General features: G+C 33.5%; 2 protein-coding genes across 5 annotated transcripts in view; one reads left to right on the top strand and one right to left on the bottom strand.

Moving 5' to 3' along the window:
• Window positions 1-7,059, top strand: part of Smp_159070.1 (hypothetical protein) — a gene marked incomplete at both ends in the record, with an annotated part of 9,844 nt that extends 2,785 nt beyond the window's left edge. The window contains 6 exons of one of the 4 annotated variants that reach the window (XM_018794260.1): window positions 1,683-2,137; window positions 2,689-2,789; window positions 3,336-3,388; window positions 4,522-4,693; window positions 5,632-6,052; window positions 6,633-7,059. In XM_018794260.1, coding sequence (XP_018648691.1) covers window positions 3,362-3,388; window positions 4,522-4,693; window positions 5,632-6,052; window positions 6,633-6,846 — 834 coding nt within the window. Of the gene's footprint in view, window positions 1-1,682; window positions 2,138-2,688; window positions 2,790-3,335; window positions 3,389-4,096; window positions 4,694-5,631 lie in introns of those variants that run through there. The other 3 variants (XM_018794259.1, XM_018794262.1, XM_018794261.1) reach the window with 3 other exon arrangements.
• A 2,296-nt stretch (window positions 7,060-9,355) lies between these two features.
• Smp_068180 (lysyl oxidase-like) lies at window positions 9,356-18,529 on the bottom strand. Its single transcript, XM_018794258.1, has 4 exons — window positions 18,370-18,529; window positions 16,612-16,873; window positions 12,141-12,310; window positions 9,356-9,810 (listed from the first exon to the last, which is right to left on the bottom strand). Exons 2-4 carry the CDS (start codon window positions 16,815-16,817, stop codon window positions 9,575-9,577), a joined length of 612 nt encoding a protein of 203 aa, XP_018648689.1. The 5' UTR covers window positions 16,818-16,873; window positions 18,370-18,529; the 3' UTR covers window positions 9,356-9,574.
• Window positions 18,530-19,412: the final 883 nt, after the last annotated feature.

Genomic DNA, 19,412 nt, shown 5'->3' with positions numbered 1-19,412 from the left:
TTCGGTCAAAGGCTCCGGGTGTGGGCCCCTAAGAAAGCCACCTGCTTCGGTTTGGGTACCTGGGCAGTATCACAGCCCTCAAGCAAATCAAATGAGATTTGTATGGCGCATATATATCTGGTGCTTCCTTGTACCAATATTTATGTGTTTAAATAAATAAAAATAAATAAAGCTTCCTTTACAGATATCTCAAGAATTATTCATCCTCATCGTAAGTAAGATCACAGCAGCATATTACGCGCTATCAGAAATCCTTTCCAAACAACCGGTCTATAACTTCATTTCCTTCATTATTATCCATGAACTTTGATCTTATTGATCGCATGAAGTAGGTGGTGTTCAACACAATTGTTTCGTTTTTAGTCACCTTGTTTCAAAAGGATATTAATAGATAATCAAAAGTAGTTCAGTAAGATAAATAAGAAAATTTCGGATATAAGAACACATACTGAAGAATAAAGAAAGAACTTTCAATAATTAAAGAAATAATAAGTGAACGTGTCTTTGTTGTTGCTGTAGTTTTTGAGTTATACCTAACTAACGGTTACCGCTTTCACAGTCCTCAGTCAATCTACATCTAATTATTCACTGAACCAATCTTTTATACCTTAAGATGGTTCCATTTCCTGATCAATCACTTAGTTATTTACAGTCGGTCAGTAACTTATTCTTTATATCTATAATAAGTAATGCTAAAGCGACATAAAAGGATGAATGTTGATAGTGGATTAGCTATCTACAAAGGCATATTCACAAAACCAACAGTTTAGTTGATTATGCTGATCACAGTCCCAGTTTAGCATGTAAGAGGTTGTTGATTATTTGATGGATGAATTTTCTGTTTGTTAAAATCAATAAATATAATGCTGATCGTTAGATGAACACAATATCATGATATAGTTGAGTTATGGTTACTCATAGACTGTTTTATTGACTTTGGGCCTCAAATTATTTGAACCCAAAGACAGGACCACTAAGTCAAAAGAATAGGTTTTTTTCTGTAACCAGTTGAAATGTTTCTATGCGGAATATAAACACAATATAAACATAGTAAAATGTCTTCAGACATCTGAGGGAATTGGCTTGTAAGGCACTCACTGTTCAATTAATTAAAATTTAACTGCTGGGCCAAATCTTCAAACGTTGCGTCACAGTTTACAGATTATTGGTTTTTATTGTGCATTATTTCCCAGTCAATTAATTTCGGATTAAAATATATTTTCATAGTTTGAATCGTGAACCGTGTCGGGTATGAAATAGCTATTCATTGCGAGCGATGAATGGGGTTTGTGCAATATCCTGAATTGATTGAAGTTAAGCAACACCGTCGGTTGCCAGCTCAGTGGTCTAGAAGTTAAGCGTTTGCACAATAAACCGAAGGTCCTAGGTTTAGTTACCGGATGCACTCTGCACGACTGTCTAGTGCTTCCAGGTTTTTAATGGTGGCCTAACTAATATAAGTTTGTGATTGAAACTATGGAAATCCTACAATTTTCACGAATTCTCCTATGCTATTGAAATATTTTTCTTTTTTTGATCATTCTATTTATAGCTTACGTTATTTTAATAGCGAGTGCTTTGTTGCCAGCTTTCTTCGCATTATTTGTGTTTGTAATACTGTGGTGGCGTTACGTTCGTCCTACTTTGTATTACCAACGTATGTTTGGACAAGGTCCACTAGTGAAGGTAGAAAATTCTACAACTGTTCTTGTTAACGAACCATGGAATTCAGATGTATTGGATAATAGCTATCAAAATGTTGATGCCCCTTTTGGATCTTCATCACAGACTGAACATACACCAATTAATAATGTTAGTGTTTTGGCTCCAGTTAGTGAGGAGGAGGCCAGTATTACGGCATTACAGCTGTGTAACGATATAGTGTACCGGCCTTCCTCAGCTCATTCTGGTGCGTATGTTTCAAATGAACAGGGTGCTAGTAATGATAATCAAGATTACACTTGTGTTCGAATTTGTGGCATTCAGCTGTATCGAAGGTTTAGAAGTTCACAAAAATCTTCAAAAACTTTGGCGCCTCCACTTAAACCTTTCACCCTAAGACCTCGTCGCTTTGCCCGCTTACTTCCCGTTTTGCCGACTGTATTTATTCTAATCGGTTATCTATCCATCTCTCTTGGTAGGTTTTGAAAATTTTACTGGTAAATTTATTCTGTCACTTTTCTATAGGTTAAGTATTTAAAATCGACAGAACTTTATCTATCTGTTGTCTATTTTATCATATATGCATACATGTGTGGTATTCACTTAATTACTGAAATCTTTTGGAGTAAAAAAATTGCACGGCAGTTCTCTCCGTTCAACTTTATGTCTGGGAAACACTACTTTTGAAAATCCAGGAGATTCGTAGATTACTTGTATTCGATTATAGATGCTGTTGAAGTATTGCTCATTTTTGTCGGGACTATCGAGTTAGCAATCCTGCTGTTAGACGCAGAGTACTAGGTAAGAATGACAAATCAATTGATAAGGTGTTGAGACTGTGGATTAATGTGGTTAAGATATGTATTACGTTGCATATGCTTGACTGACTTGATTACTCTCACTGAGCAATATGCCTTTAATTGCCTTTGATTCATATTTTGTGTAGTTAAGTGAGTTCTACTTATCGATATTTCAACTACAGTACTCTAGTTTATATGCATATATATGCAATTGCTCTTTTTTCAGATCGTTCTCTAAAACTGGACAAATCCTCAGTTTCTTTTTTTGCGTTCTGCATAATAATGTCAGGATTGTTGCTTGGCTTGCTGAGTGTATTTAAAAATTTCGTAAGTGTTTTCCTAGTCCAATTATAAATTGTTTAGAAAACTTAATAGAGTTGTTTAATAAATAATAATGTTTAGGTTATGGAATGATAGATAAATAATGCATCTCTAGTAATTAATCGCCGATATTGAGATCACAATATCTCAAATAACGAATCTCTAATAACTCTCCCTTCTGCATATAACCTTAGTTAATAGTAGAGACAAAAAGCATATTATTAACTAGAAAATTTAATCAGTCCACAGTGAGCACGATTTAGTCCTCCAGTTGTGCGTAAATGTACTTAAAATGTGTGTAAAAGTAGAACATTAAAATAATACTCTAAAGCATGAGCGGTAGGATCACAAGATATCAGCCTCAATGGCAGGGGAAGTGAAAGGTACAGTGGAGAGAGTTGTACAAAAACTAAACTTGTAAAATGTTACTCAAAGGTAATCATGAGAAGCTTTATTTGGGAGTGTGAAGTGAACAGTATTAACAACTGTTAGGATTTCTTATTATCTATATTAGTGTATTAATGTTTTTCTTCATAAATTTTAACATTTCAGTTGCTCAAATATCATGTTGCGTAAAAATGCTTAAGAAAAAGAAAAACAGTGAAGTGGGTCTTTATTCACACTCAGTTTTATTTCGGTAATTTTCATTCTATTGGTTAGTGTTGTAAAGACTAGTCTTAAAAACGATTTTAACGTAGATCAGTTACCTCGACCGCCTTTTGCATAACTAATATACACATTGCGCGTGGAGCGGTGAATTAGTGATTAGGCCGTTCGACTTTCTAGGTTCGAGCCCCGCCCAACCTACTTCGGTTTCGGGAACCGAGTAGTATCATTAGCCTTCACACCCAAGTAAGTATCTTGTGAATGAGTTGATTTTAATTTTCTAAATAAGTTCAGTAGTATGAAAGTAATTTGAAAATACTGAATTCTTATTAATTCACTTCATTATCATTAAAGTATAATTAGCCTTGGTTACTTTTTTCACAGATATAGCATACAACTACACTCTCTAGTTATTACATTTCGAGTTTTAGTAATCGTAAGCTGAAATCATGAACAGTCTTAACTTAATCGATGTATCACTATCTCATAACACTTTTGTATCTATTGCGTTAAAACTTCTTCTTTGTGAGTTGTAGGAAACATTTCAAACATCTTTTTATAATATCCGTATGTTATAGTAGATAATAAGTATATTAGTCTTTACATATGCAAGATTTTTGTACAGAATCATTTATCTTATTCTCAAATAGGGTCTCTGAAAACGGACTCCTTCAGTTTTTTGTCTACAAGTTGGTATTTTAGTAGAAGTTACAGTGTATGCTACCAAATTTGCAATTTAGGTTACTGTTTTACTTCAAATTTACGTAGGCGTTTAAAAGATTTATTTTTCAGGAAAGTGATTGTTTGTCTTGGTACTCTTGAAACTTGTTTTTCGATCTATAGATGGTCATTATTTTGAACTCTCCCCACATGATTCGTCTTAGATAGTATCATTCCACTTAGCAATAATAAACATGGATCTATGGATAATTATATAAGCTTATATACAGTAAACATACTGCTCCTTCAAGTATTTGTTTCAGTTGTGCCTTTTGTTTTAGTGTTTCAAATAAGTTCTTTAAAATCGGAATATGTAGGTTTTGATTTTAAGAATATACGTCACTGCCTATTATCTCGACGGGATTTTTAAGATCAACCCAAATGTGTATACTAAATTTTTCCTAATTTTCAGGCATTCGGTATTTCAACCGCTCTTGTTGGTTTTTACGTTACATTATGCTGTACAAGTTTTTTTCTCATACCAAGCTGTTTATTACCTCACATTGTAATTGAATATTTCTTGATGTTAACCTGTTTTGATATAAGACTACGTACTCTACGCATCCAGTTCTATGGTCAATATGGTAATTTTTAAATATTTATTTTCGTACTTTAATGTTCATTTTTGCACATTTTCTACCTTAATCAGATCAAGTTTGTCTAAGATTAGTTCGGTTCTATGAGAAAAGGAGATGTAAGCAAGTTGATGGAACTTGATAACGAATTATTTGAATTTCCAGACTATTAGCTTACTTTTCTTATTGGTGAAACATAGTCTTTACATTGACGGATTTCCAAAATGATATGAATTGTTAACTGAATATGCATGATTTTATTGGTTTATAACCGTTTCCATTGTATCTTTTGCATTAGTTTCTGTTCATTATTCTAGAAGGTTAGTTAACTTTGCAGAATAGAATCTTTCTTTATTTGGATCCACTTTTTAGCCTCATAATAACTGAAACTTTTGTATATTTAGATTGATTTCAATTGTAGCTGATTATTTATTGTTTCTGCTGAATTTACGACTATTTTTATATTTTGCATAAATGAGAAACTCTTGTTTTGTTGTGCTCTTTCTCAAATAACTTTTATGAGTAATTCATCTTAAATAATACTAGTTAATGACCGCTCACAACGACATCACACCACTACTCAAACCAATGTAGGTAAATTGGTTTTTATGTCGTCTAAATGATGGATAAATGGATCTATTCACCTCAGTCCCACGTAGCCGGGAATGTTGGTTATTGTAAGTATACTGTAAAGATATCAACATAAAACTCATTACTTAGATCGTCGGTGATATCCACCCTACAAAGGTCATGTTTATGTTGTGGACTGTGAAGCTTTTTTGCAGTTTGACTTAATTTTAAAACTAATTTTCCAATAACCTATTCATAGGATCATTATTTAGTGTCAATAATAGTCGTTTTAAGGATTATACTGACAGTAATGATGACTAGTGTAATAACGATTATTTCCTAATTGTTTGTCAAAAATTCATAAATTTTGTTTTTAGATGTTATTGTTGTCGTAATATGGTTTGTTAGCAGTATATGCTTTGGCTCACTAGCGTTGTGTTTAATTCGTTTACAAGACGCACGTGAATTATCCGAAGCTCAAAATTACCACACCTCACACTCAAAACATTCATACACAAATACTAATGCCCATACTACTAGCAATAGCCTTTTATTATTGGGGGAGATTAGACCAGATTCACAAGCTTCGTGTTATGTACCTCGAATGTTTCCTGTTCCAAGTTTATCATCCAATGCAAATTCTGCATCCAGTTTGCATAATTTGCTTTCATCTCCCAAGATATACAGTAAAATAGATTCTGAAGGCTCTGTGAACTACCCTGTGCCCGTTGATCATTGTCATCCATCTAATCCATCTTCTTCAAGAGTTTCAACGGAAAAGCAACCATTATTACAGGGGTAAGTAAGCTATTCTAAATAGTTACTAAGGTTAGATTATTCTGCTGGCACAGATATAGAAGAAAACCACTGAGGATACATCTTAAATGTAGCATATGAGAATAACGTTTTAATGCTCTCATATTATCATAGGATCGTACTCCATTTTTTCTAAAATATGGTTATATCTTCTATCATCTCGAGATCATGAGATGTTAGATTTTAAACTGTTAACTTAGAAAAATTCAGTGAATCAGTTCTAACCGTGTTTACGGGATTATTAATTTATCCAGTTTTTTTTTTAAAAAATGGTGTTATGTGGGAGATGAAGAACTAAATCATTTCAAAACACACATTGTGCAAAAATATGTATATAACGATTTGTTAAGTTGTTCAGAAAAACATTTCTGATTTGTTCAATAATGAAAAATATTCCTGTAGAAAGTCAGGAAATAAATAAATTTGACCATGTAAGCGGCAATAATCTTGCAATATAACTATTTATTTCAAAGCTCATATTTTTACATTTTTACACAAAATATATCTTTTGTGTATACAGTAATTATTTAATTATGCTTTAGTTGGATCTACTTTTTTACAGGTCTTTTTACAACAAGTATGGTGGTCTAATGAGTACGGGTACTGGTCATCCGTCTTTATTGCCCTTAAGCAGAGTTCAGCTGGCTGCCGCCTCACAATCTTTACCGTTCAGTTCGTCATCAAGTGTAAATACCACAGGGAAATCGTCACAGTTCGATGCTGAAGAAAATGAAGTCAAAACTAACTCTTCTATAAATTCCACTCAATGTAAATAATAATCATAAAATGATAACTGAGTTCATCTTGCCTAAAATGTCTATTTTTATCAATTTTTCTCACATTTTATCTAGATCTATATTTCTCCACAGTATTCATTATCATTGATTTAAACTGAATTTTCCTGTTCAACTATCATGTTATTTTAAGTCTGAATATTGTTTTCGAGTGCTTATTTTACTTGGTACTTAAATAAAATATCATTGTTATATACTCTATATTCATCAATGCCTTTCAATCATTTATGGATTGTGATCCATACGTCGCTCTTCATAACTGCCTATAATAACCTTACATTTCAATTAGTCACTTATTATATTAGATACCAATAGCATAACATTGACAAACTTAAATCGCTACATGTTTTAACTTACCTGTCCTCAATTGCATTGTATAATTAATGTGGTCACAGATACTTCGACTACTTCAGATTCTATTTGCAGTTTTTAACTGTATTTCAGGACATTGACATATCCTGTGTAATACTGGGATTCAACATTAGTGCTCAAACCTAAGATTTTTATGAAAAATATAATGCTTGAGTGATACTCTTCATAAAGCAACCTTTTCGAAAATCAAACTGAGCAGCGCGTTAACTTATGATTGAAGTAGATTGCCTTTAATTCCAGTGAACACAAAAATGAACGATGCTCTAACATGTTTTATGTCTTATTAAAAGTGTTAATATTGGGTGTTTTTATGTATGGTTGGTCTACAAGTCTCCGGCAAAGAATTGCCAGTTTCATTATTTCAGGATCTACTGTCTGAGTTTGATCACAAAAGTATATTATCAATTGGTACATCTAACTGCCCATTGATAGCACACTTGTAGATGGTAATTGATTTGGGATATCGAAGTATTTCATCAACATTTCAGTGAAGCTAACTTCCGCCAACTTAATAATTGACCCATAATAAAGTTTTGTGGTGTGTTAAATTTATACCAAATAACTTAATTACGCCTGTTACCACTCATGAAGGAGTACAGGCCGCTCACCAGCATTCTCCATCCAACTCTGTCCTAGGCAATGCTTTTCAGTTGCTATTCATTCTTTTCATGTCTACTTCCAATTCTCGGCACAGTATGTTCTTTAACACTCTGTTGAAAACTTTTCCTGGTACTGACAGTAGTGTGATGCTTCTGTAGTTTTCACATTTTCTCAGATCTTTTGGTATCTTAATGAGATATTTTTTCCAGTCTGCCTGCACTTGTTCTATTATTATAATAGTACTAATAACAAAGTAGACCATAATTCTACATATCTTCATAACTGTCGTTGTCCATTCCGACTTTGGAGTTTAGGTCTCCCATCATGATGGCGAGTCCTTTTTCTGGGCACTTTGCTATGATTGATTGCAGTCTCCCGTAGAACTGATCTTTATTGTCGTCGTTGCTATCATTGGTGGGTGCATAAAATTGGATAACATTCATCGTGATTCCCTCTTTCCTTGTTTCCAAGGATGCTTTGATGATTCTGGATCTGTGAGATTCCTATCCTATAAGTGCATTTCGTACTTTTCTGGACAGCATCAGGGCAACTCCCTGAGTGCGTGGAGCATTTTCTCCTTCGTGACCGGAGTACAGCAGCGTCTCTCCCGTACTTAGCCTTTGTTGTCCAGCTTGTATCCAATGGGTTTCGCTGATTCCGAGTACTGTCAATTTGTATCTCCTCATTTCCGTTGCTATTTGACTTGTTCTCCCACATTATCCGGACGATCCATGTACCTATAGAAATTGGTTTTCTGGTTGTTAGAAGGGCCACAGACCTGATGACTTCCGAAGAATCTCGGCTTTCATTATGAGGCGTCATAATTTTTCCTTCAACTCGCAGGGCAGAGTTTAAATGGTTTAATTTGTTTAATCTGGTTGGCGTTGTTTTAGCAAGGTTGTTTTCTACGGGATGGGGTTGCTAACCCTATGCCCAACCCTTCTCCTTTACATGGGCTTGGGACCAGCAGTAACCCTAGAAGAGCTACAGGAGGAGTATACGAAATAAGATGACTGGAATATATAATTTGCATATAAAGTAAAAATAGTTTCTAGGAGTGGCATGAAGTCTTCATGTGAATAGTGTTTAAAAAGATATACATGGATTAAATTTAATTTCTCAGGTGGGAAAGTTGTTTATTAATTTAAGATTCAGATCCTGTAACAATGAGTTCGCTTTCAGTTTTTCTTCCGGTGAAATGATGGAGAAGAAGCAAACAAGAAAGCTAATAACAGAATCATCTACTTCATCAGAATAATATTTAGCAGTATATCATAAAAATGGCTATCCCTGTACATCGATAATGGGGAAGGTTTTCACTGTAAAGTAGCCGTAAATTGTGTATAGTTAATGTTTTTACATAAGGATTTGTTTGAACCTTGTCTATTAAGTAGTAGTTTAAGTTGATGACGTTTTGAAATTAAGTTGGTTTCTGAAGACAAGTTATATGAATGGAAGACATGTTGCACATAAATTTTATATCTATCCCGAATATATTTAGTTGAAAACAGTGAAATATAGCAGTTGATATAATTTTATTAATTGTCTACTGAAAATATAAATGTTTATGATACAACCAATAATGTATCATCCAATGTTTTGCATATAAAATAATGTTATGATGTGATTACATGATAATAAATGTATCTAATTTATATAAGTATTACATAGGTACTAGATGTTTTTTCAAAGTACAACTGATATGTTTATGTATGTGACCGTGTGCAGTTACGAATTTTCACAAATCATACGGATGTACTAAACGACACTTTGATAATGCAGCATAATGATGATTTGTATGTCCTATAGATAGACGACATTCTATGGCATTGTTCTCGTATGTAATTTCAGGTACTAAGAAATCTGGATTTAAAATCAATTGAAATGTATATTCACCTGGAATTAGATCGGTAATATCTAACCATTGACAATCATAATCGTGGAAATAATTATCTTGGCATCCAGGACTAATACCTTGTATAGTATAGCAATAAAAATATTAAGTTAAGGATTTATGTTATTATAAATACTAGAAGTCGCTAAGTTAAGGATTCGCTTAAAATGGATTTAATATTGTGTAATAGTGGTAACTGACGAGATAGCTTAAGGCTGGTCATATTAATTCAACAACTGGAGTATAAACTACTACTAATCCCTAATCTAATTTGCGGTTGTGGTATGTTTCAAGAGACCAATATCATTAGCATTGATTTCATTCAAGATATGTCCAGTCAGTTGTAATCAACACAGCTTGGGACAAATGTATGTCAGCCCAAGTTGCCACAATACAATGTCAGAACGATGGCATAAACTGATTGATTTGTATTTTCCAGTGTTTGTATAGTTGATGTCATCTGTTAAAAAAATTAACGTCAGTTAGAGAACTATTCGAAACCAGGTCTTCAATGGTTATTTCTCAGTTTGCTAATCCTCGCTTGTTCATGCCTATCCCGGATAGATCAAACCATGACCTTCAGCACGATACCATTGACTTAGTGAAATAAAATTCAACTGGTTATATCTTTGAACTACAGTCAGTTCACGATAGTGCACAACTCTCATCACATATCGAGGTCGGATAACTACCTTCCTTCCAATGACTTGCCAGCTAATTATTTGCGAGCGAAAGGTTCTGTAGGTTAATTGTGATGCTGATTCATATTGAGAAACCCTGAAGAAAAATGGCTACACCAATCACGGCTCATCAAGCTTACTACTTTTTGCTGTTGGATTTAGATTATGCATACATAATGTAATGAGAAGTTATAACTTGTAGTTGATAGAATCTCAGTTAGATTTATGCCTTTTTATTTAAAAGAGTTGTTGAAATCTAATCAGTATAGAAAGAATTCTATGTAAAATTTAGTCTAAACAACAGTTTGACTTTGGATTGCACATATGTATTATTTCCATATAGTTTAATATGTATATAATGATGACTGACTTTTAGCTTCTTAGTCACTTTGTCTTTTCTCGTATTCGATGAAGATGGGTAGGCCGTAAGTGAGCTGAACAAGATATTCTTACAGCTGTAATATATATATATGTATATATATATATATATATGCAACGTTGTTGTCAAGCAACCCCATATACCTATACGTTGTTACAAATTTGCTGAGATAATTAAAAGTTTAAGGAAAAAAGTAAAAAAAGTTATTTGAGTGATAAAAAAATATGTAATCGGTGCTTTTATTTGTTGACATTCAAATTATCAGCGAAAAAAACGTTCCAACCAAAATACTTCTATAGTTTTACTCTAATAAGTTAATTTGATCAACATGGTTAAAGCTAGTCTCTTTTCAAGTAGATTATTTCAGTGTCAAATGTTGAAGGTAGATTTTGTATTCTATCTCTTATTGGGTGATTTTATTGATGATTCTAATGCCATTTTTCAACTATATGGTATGAGAATATAGTTGATTTAAATGTGGCTTATTATCTAATCTAAAGTTAGCTGATTGTTTATAGTTAAGTGTTAATTATCATATTAAACAAATGTTCAGTACACTTTAAAGTGTATCTAATACAGTTTTTTTTACTGTCATATCATTTAACTAAAGGTCGTTTAGTTAAATCACTGAACAAAAACAACATAGTTACTAGATAAAGGTAAGTAGATTATTAATCAAATTTATTTCTTATTGGTCGATATCAAGTCTTAAATGCAAATGTGGTGATACTGGAATCCTGTATGAAGTCACTGTTATACAGTATTATATATAATAAAATGATTGTCCTTTGCTCTCCAGTTCTCAGTCTTCCTCAAAACAATATGATTCTGTTAGGAAATATCTTTCAGTTACTGAGTTCTGTTGAATTTATGGTTATACATTGTTCTATTTTGCAAGACTAACAATTTTATGCGGTATATTACAAATACCATTTTTTCATATCTGTACAGTACGATAGTAGTGGTCGAATGTAAAGTTTCTTGGGCGTATATTTCTGTATGTTGAGATAGTAGCTCAATTGTAGTGTAATTCAAAAGTGGTGACAGTCGATCAAAAACCGTATTATGAATTTTCAAACTCAGTATATAAACATAATGAACTGTGTAGTTTCATCAATGTACTGGTCAATTAAAACATTAAAATCCTACGATTCTAGTGAAGCGATTCTTGTTATATTGATTGAAAAACATCTTTAAATAAAATGAGACAGAAAGAATAAATCCTTTAAGAAAAACAGATAAATAGATACCATTAAGACTTTTAAAGCATCCGGTCAAAACTATGCAAATGTACTGTAAACATTTCAATATTTTTTGTATAGACTTCACAAAATTTCATTTCTCTACTCACCTTGATCCCCACGTGTTACTAATGTAGTTGAACAAACAAAATGTTTTTTATATCCATTTTTACAAGCATTATCTTCTAAACAAAAACTAGCTTTGTGACCAACAGCCATAAGCTGTTGTTTTGCATTGATGACTTTATAATAGGAGAATACTTTCATACTATGATAATGCCTAAAAGAAGAAAATAAATTAAATGACAATTAAGTGGAGATGCATAAACACGACAAAAATAAATGTACGAAGGAAGCCAATATTGTTTATTTATTCGAAAAGTATTTTTGAATAAATTCATTTTGTATTGTTTGTTTTAATCTTCCCATTGATGTTTAGGACTACAGTTGATCAGTTATTGGTATATATGCATTCTGTGCGGATCACCTCTATATTGCCTTAAGTCACAAGTATTATAAGCAGTGGGACCCATTGATGGCCATAATCCATGCCCTCATATTGGTGGGGCGAGTCTCTCTCTCAAAATGCTCTCACATGGCTACGTGCATACAACCACTACCAGGAAAGTTCTACTCACCGCCTTCTCGCGGAGGTGTGTTCTTTACGAAATTGAAAGGACGTAAAGCGAATGTCCAAAGCCTTAACCGGGTTGGTGGACTCGAAAGGTTCACCTAGGGTAGTTGGAAAACCTTGATTCCAAACCAATGGTGCACATGGGCTCCAGTATCCTGAGGGAAAAAAGGCGTATGAACCTAAAGGTGGTCAGCGGCCACCATGGGAGTGCATCTCCTGACGTTGTTCCACTACCTTGTGGATTAGAATTGTAGGTCAAAGGCTTGGGTTGTGGTCCCCTGAGTAAACCAGAGGGTTCGGTCTGGATGTTCGGGCAGTAACACACCTTGGTGTGTATTCGGTGCCCCTTTATACTAATACTTATGTGTGTAAAATAAATAAAATATTATGTATTTTTTGAATAGTATACTAAATCACTTGCTTTGCTGTTTATTTTCATTTTTTATAAATATACCAATAGTTTATGATTTATTCAACATAATTCTGAAACTCAATCGTATTGGTGTATAATCACTAATGTGTGTTTATTTTAGTTGGAAATAGGTAAAATTTTGTTAGTATCCAGTGCTTCCAGATTTAAAATGGCGGTCTAAACTTCAACAATCTCCACATTTGAAAACTGATAACAAATTAATACTGAACTAAAGTATTTCTGGTTGGAAAAAATTTACGTTTTACTTGTGCATTTAGCCTACATTAACTGATTAAAATCAAACTTTTTAATTGTATTAGTAAAAATATTCCTTCATACAGCATAGTGATTTGATATATGGAATAATGCTCAATTAATTATGTTGGAGAATAAAAATCAAATTGTCCTACCAAAATTAGAAAAAGTGTCTTTTGAATTGGAGAGTTAAAAAAAATGAACGAAGTTACCAAATTTAAAGAGGAAGAATGAATTTGAAGTAAATCCAACGTTTTGCCTGGTAAATACATTCTTTGAGATTTTACAAATACATTCTTTCTCTTTAATGTCTCACATCAATTCAGCGACCAAATACTGTGAAACTATTCGATCACATTTAAACGAAAGTTCTTATGGAAGTTACTAAGATTTAGCCATCTTGAAATTTAAGGTAGAATAATCTCAATTAAATAGCAAAAACTAAAGGAAACTGTAAAATCAGAAGGGATTTTGTGGATGTTATGGTATTTTTAACAGTTGAGATCATGAATCAATTGAAGCTAGACCACCATTGAAAACCTGGAAGCACTGGAAGGCCGTTTCGTCCTATTGTGGGACTCCTCAGCACTGCGCATCCACGATCCCGCCTCGCGACATTCGAACTCAGGACCTGTAAAAATTAATAAAATTCCCTGTCAATGTTTACTTTGAATTAATCATCACTGTTATATATCTCAATGATCAATTCGATTTGTTATAGAACTTTGAACTATTTTACTTAAATTATAAAGATAACAGTAAAACAAAAATTATGTTCATGTTTTGATTTTCTAAATGATTTGATTTAGTTTTCAATGACCGATAATCTAAGTAGATTGATTGAACTTAGTTTTTTTTCTCTATATGAATGTTCATATTCTTATTCTGTTAAAATGAAATTTAAAAATGAACATAGAATGTATTTACTAAAAAAGTTATTGATGAGTAACTTAGATTTGTTAAATTTCAAGGGATTAGCTAACTCGAATTCTTATCATATACCTCTTTCAGCGAGAAAAATCACTCCTGGATAAACAAGATGAATATATTTCCATGAGGAAGTGGATTAGTATGGAATGAGTGACACTGTATATTTGTATCATATCGTTTGTTATTATGTTTATGCAATTTTGTTTCCAAACAATTTTCTGTAATACATATTTCTATATTGCAAAATAAGTTATTTATCATTCACAGATTGAAGTTTTCCACAAATCAAACTATGATTGTAATAAATTCATTTAGTATTGTTTGCTTGAATCTTCCCATTGATGTTTAAGACTGCAACTGGTCAGTCTCTAATTGGCCATATGCGTATACTGTGCGTATTGCCTCGATATAGCCTCAATTCACAAGTATTATCAGCGAAGATGGATAGTGGCTAGCAGTGGAATCCAGGACGCGCGTTTTCGTCCTATTTGTGACTGAGTAGGTGAGTGGATAACGTGATGGCGTTTGAAGCGAAAGGTACTGGGTTCGAGTCCCGGAGTGAACGTCAACTTTGAGATGAAGGTACATCCAGCTGACGAGTCCCAAATAGGACGAAACTTGCGTCCTGGATTCCACTGCTAGCTACTATCCATCTTTGCTTATGATTGCAATACTTTTTTTCATCCATTGAATTATAAATCATAACTCCTAAGAAAAGAAACATCTCTACAGCAAAGTTAGTTTGTTAAATCAGTTTAGAATAAACAAATACAATGTTAAAATTATATACTCCTAGACTTACAAATATACATATCATGTCACAATGTGGTATGTAAAAGCTGAAAAAAAGTTCTTGCAGTAAATATTTTGAGCTTGTCCTTGAGATGGAAGGTAAAGTTTTAAAAACTGTAATCTCACATTGAATATAAGACAAACTAAACTTAAGCTTTCGAAAAAGTAAATACATTGCGAAAAATAAGTCTACTTCACTTCACAGAACGGATTATTTTATATATAGACAAAGAAGAGAGAGAAATAGTGATAAGTCACATATTATTTAAGTAAGTTCATCTTTATTTTAGTTGAAGGGGTTTTGTGAAGGCTGGTCCAATCTATAGGTTGTAGTCGCCACAGACAGGCCACAGTTGGGTTACCACTGAAAACCAAAGAGGATTGGATAGCTGTTTTATCCTAGTATGGGACTTCTTATCACTGAACATCCACAACCGCACCAGAGATTAAATACAAGAAGTTCAGGACTTGCTGCTGGCATTCAACCGTTAAAGGACTGAACCAGTATCCAGTTTATTACACATCTTGCTTCCGTCAATTCTTAAACCTGAGTAATAATCTTTTAATACCTCACAATTGACATGCATGAACTCCACTGATCATAGCTTCTCACCAGTGCTCCTGGAATTACCTTTAAAAATTAGTAACTAGAGAACCGCTGATTTTTATTTTGGATTTTTATTATTGACAAGTAATTTCAAAGCCGAATGATTGGATATTATATTTCAATATTTTTATTTTAATGAATAACATATGCTGATCAAATCAAATGTATGGTATAAGTTTTTGATTTATTGGTTACAATACTAATTATTCATTTGTAAAATTGATTATTGGTAACTCACTATACAATACATTCCTACACTTATTAGCTAGAAAATCTGTATTCATTTTAAAATAGTTTTGTCACTAATCTATTTTTATTCAACTGATAACTTTGTTGATGGCTAACCAGCATGCACAATAGCAGTTGAAGTAATAAAGTTTTGATTGATAAACAATAAATGAGTTGATAGATAGTAATTTTAAAATAATTATAATTTAATAAATCAAACTGATTATATATAGGATATTTTCAAGTTTTGGTAAGGATGGATTGTGATTGGAAGTGAAATCAAGGACGCACACCTCGTCCTGTTTGGGATTCATCAGACAGAAGTGCCCACATCCAATCGTCGCTGTCCATCTTGGGTCTAGAAACCGGTAACTTTTTCGTCGAATGTCCAACACCCTATTCATCAAGCCACTGGGTCCAGCTGGTCACGAATTCATTCAACTAGTATGAAATTGTACGTATGTAGGATTTCAGGTTTTATATTTGTTGATGCAAATACTGAGATTTGGTTCGGCTATGGTAATGGAAACTGCGGTACGTGAACATTCTGCTGATGGGTCTCAACTAGGACAAAATGTGTGTCCTGGATTTAACTGCTAACCACAATCCATCTTTTTGATCTGTAGCTTATAAACTTACAGGTAGTTCAATACTACGTTGGATACCTCCTAGAGCATGAACATATACAAACTCATTTTTTAACAATTAACTTGACAAACTTACATATGGCATGCATGCCATACCCATCGTTCAGGCGGTTCATGTGGACGAAAGACATCAGTTCCAACATTGTGTATAATTGAAGAAAAACGCAGTAAACGACGCATATGCATCAATGCTAAATGTCGATTTCTGTTAATCAAATTATAAACACTCGGAGGAAAGCAATTTTCTTCTAAAGCACACTGTGCTTGAAATAGAGGAATCATACTACTGTAAGCTGAAGACTCCAATGCTTTGACATCTGGTTCTAAATCAGCTAAAACTATTTTTACAAATGAAATCAAACCATTGATTTATGGCTATAGTTCAAAATTTCATTAAGTAATAAGAAAACACAAACAAATTATTCACGATCATACAATAAATACATAAAAATTAAATGACTCATTTGCATACTCATCCACATCCACATATATACACAAAAGGCACGTGTAATATAGAATCACGGTTATGTAGTAAAACATAAGGAGCGTAGTTTTTAATCCATATATGTTATAAGGTTCAGTTTGCCTTGCCTACACGAATGCGATGCTAATTTGCATTAGACGAAGATCTACACTAGATACCCTCCCAGTGTCTATTCTACAGGACGTCATCACAACTCAGATCAAGAACTCGTGACTAGCCTAGCTAGAACGCAAGTATATTTCCACACTAAAACCTGACACAATCCAACACCAATGAACAATCAGTCAATAATAATAAATAATAAGGATAGGGAAATATATAACTCATCTGACACCTGTTAGACTACCTACATGTCTGACTAAGCAAACAACCAATCATTATCATTCTTGTCCGCACATCAATATATATTGCTTATTTGCATCTTCCTGTTGGTGTTTAGGCCTGCAATCAATTAGTCTCTTTCGGGATATTTGGATCCTGTGTGGATTGCCTTGATAGTTTCAGCAAGTCTGTACTCTGGAGCTGAATGGATAACGCGATGACGTTTAGAACAGAAAGTACTGGGTTCGAGTCCAGGAATGAACATTAACTCTGTGATACAGGAACAATCAGGTGGTGGATCCTATTTAGGAAGAAATAAGAGTCTTGGATTTAATTGTTAGCCACCATTCATCTCTACTTATAAGGAGTTACGTTTGCCGTTAACTAACAGTTTACAGATACATGATTATAAATTATCGTCTACCTCATGCTTAATTCATCCTAAGTTATCAGTTGAAAATTTTATAATTAAAGAGAAGACTAAACAATTTACAAAAAATATCAACGTAACTTAAACTGAAATTCAAAACAATGATAATAATTATCATTACTGACTCAAAGAAATAATAGTATACTGGTAATCTTGTAAAAGTCATTACTTTAGTCTGTCTTGTTAAACTGAAAGGCAATTTCATTGAGGGGGATATAAATAAACTTTATTATTATCAGAAGGGGTTTTTCTGGAGATTTAGTATTAAAGAAGATATCTAAACTTGTATAACTAAAAAGCATAATTTAAGTTCTGTTTGATATTCTGCATAGATAGTATTAGTTTCTATTTAAGTAATTCACTTAACGTATAACTTCAGTTGTTGGCTCATTAGCTATCTCTGTCAAACATCCTACATGATAAATAGGAATAATTATCATAAACACTTGGGAGCGTAAAGATGTCAACTATTTTCATTGCGTTTGACTTTGGAGTTTGATACTGAATGATTGGATTACCAACAGTGATCAATATAAATGATTGTAAATGATAAGTAACAATAACGAAATAATCATTTAAGTTTAAAATTACCAGTTTACCTGTTGAACAGTTTACTACTATTCCCAAACTCTTATTTGAACAAGGTACTCCGTTTGGATCAGTGAATGTAACACAATCTTCTAATTTTGATTCATTTCCAAAACAATGCCCGATTCGTACAAGCGGATAAAGTATGGTAAAAGTCTTCACGTTTTCCAGTGGAACCTTAAAATAAACAGCGTTTTATAACTTCAATGATTTATATAGGAAAATCATTACTTATCAAATCATATACAATCTAATTACATAGCATATGATTTTTCAATCTGAAATACTATCACTAGGTGAATGCTTAATAAACCGATAATAAAATGAAAGTACTTTTATCAGAAGGGGTTTTGTGGAGATTTTAGTATTTTTATAGAGTTGAGATCATGAGTCAATTGAAGCTAGACTACCATGGAAAACCTGGAAGCACTGGACGGCCGTTTCGTCCTATTATGGGACTCCTCAGCAGTGAGCGTCCACGATCCCACACTCGCGAGATTTGAACCCGGGACCTATCAGTCTCGCGCCAGAGCCCTTAACCGATAGACCACTGAGCTGGCATCCAACGGTGTTAATTTCTAACTTCAACTGATTCACGAAATTGAGCAACCATTCACCAATGTCATCAGTGAGTTCCTATCTCACAACAGACCTGGTTGAACTCCACCGGTTACTGCTTCTCACTAGAACTCCAGGAAATACCTCAAGGAGTCAGTCACTAGTGAGCACCTGATTATTATCAGAAGGGGTTTTGTGGAGATTTTAGTATTTTTATAGAGTTGAGATCATGAGTCAATTGAAGCTAGACTACCATGGAAAACCTGGAAGCACTGGACGGCCGTTTCGTCCTATTATGGGACTCCTCAGCAGTGCGCGTCCACGAACCCACTCTCGCGGGATTCGAACCCAGGACCTACCAGTTTCGAGCCGAAGCCCTTAACCGATAGACCACTGAGCTGGCATCCAACGGTGTTAATTTCTAACTTCAACTGATTCACGAAATTGAGCAACCATTCACCAATGTCATCAGTGAGTTCCTATCTCAGTGGTCTAT

This window comes from Schistosoma mansoni, chromosome 1, assembly GCF_000237925.1.
Source record: "Schistosoma mansoni strain Puerto Rico chromosome 1, complete genome".
Lineage (NCBI taxonomy): Eukaryota > Metazoa > Platyhelminthes > Trematoda > Strigeidida > Schistosomatidae > Schistosoma > Schistosoma mansoni.
Note: the sequence above shows the minus strand (reverse complement) of the source record. Positions and strands in the feature narration are given on the sequence as shown.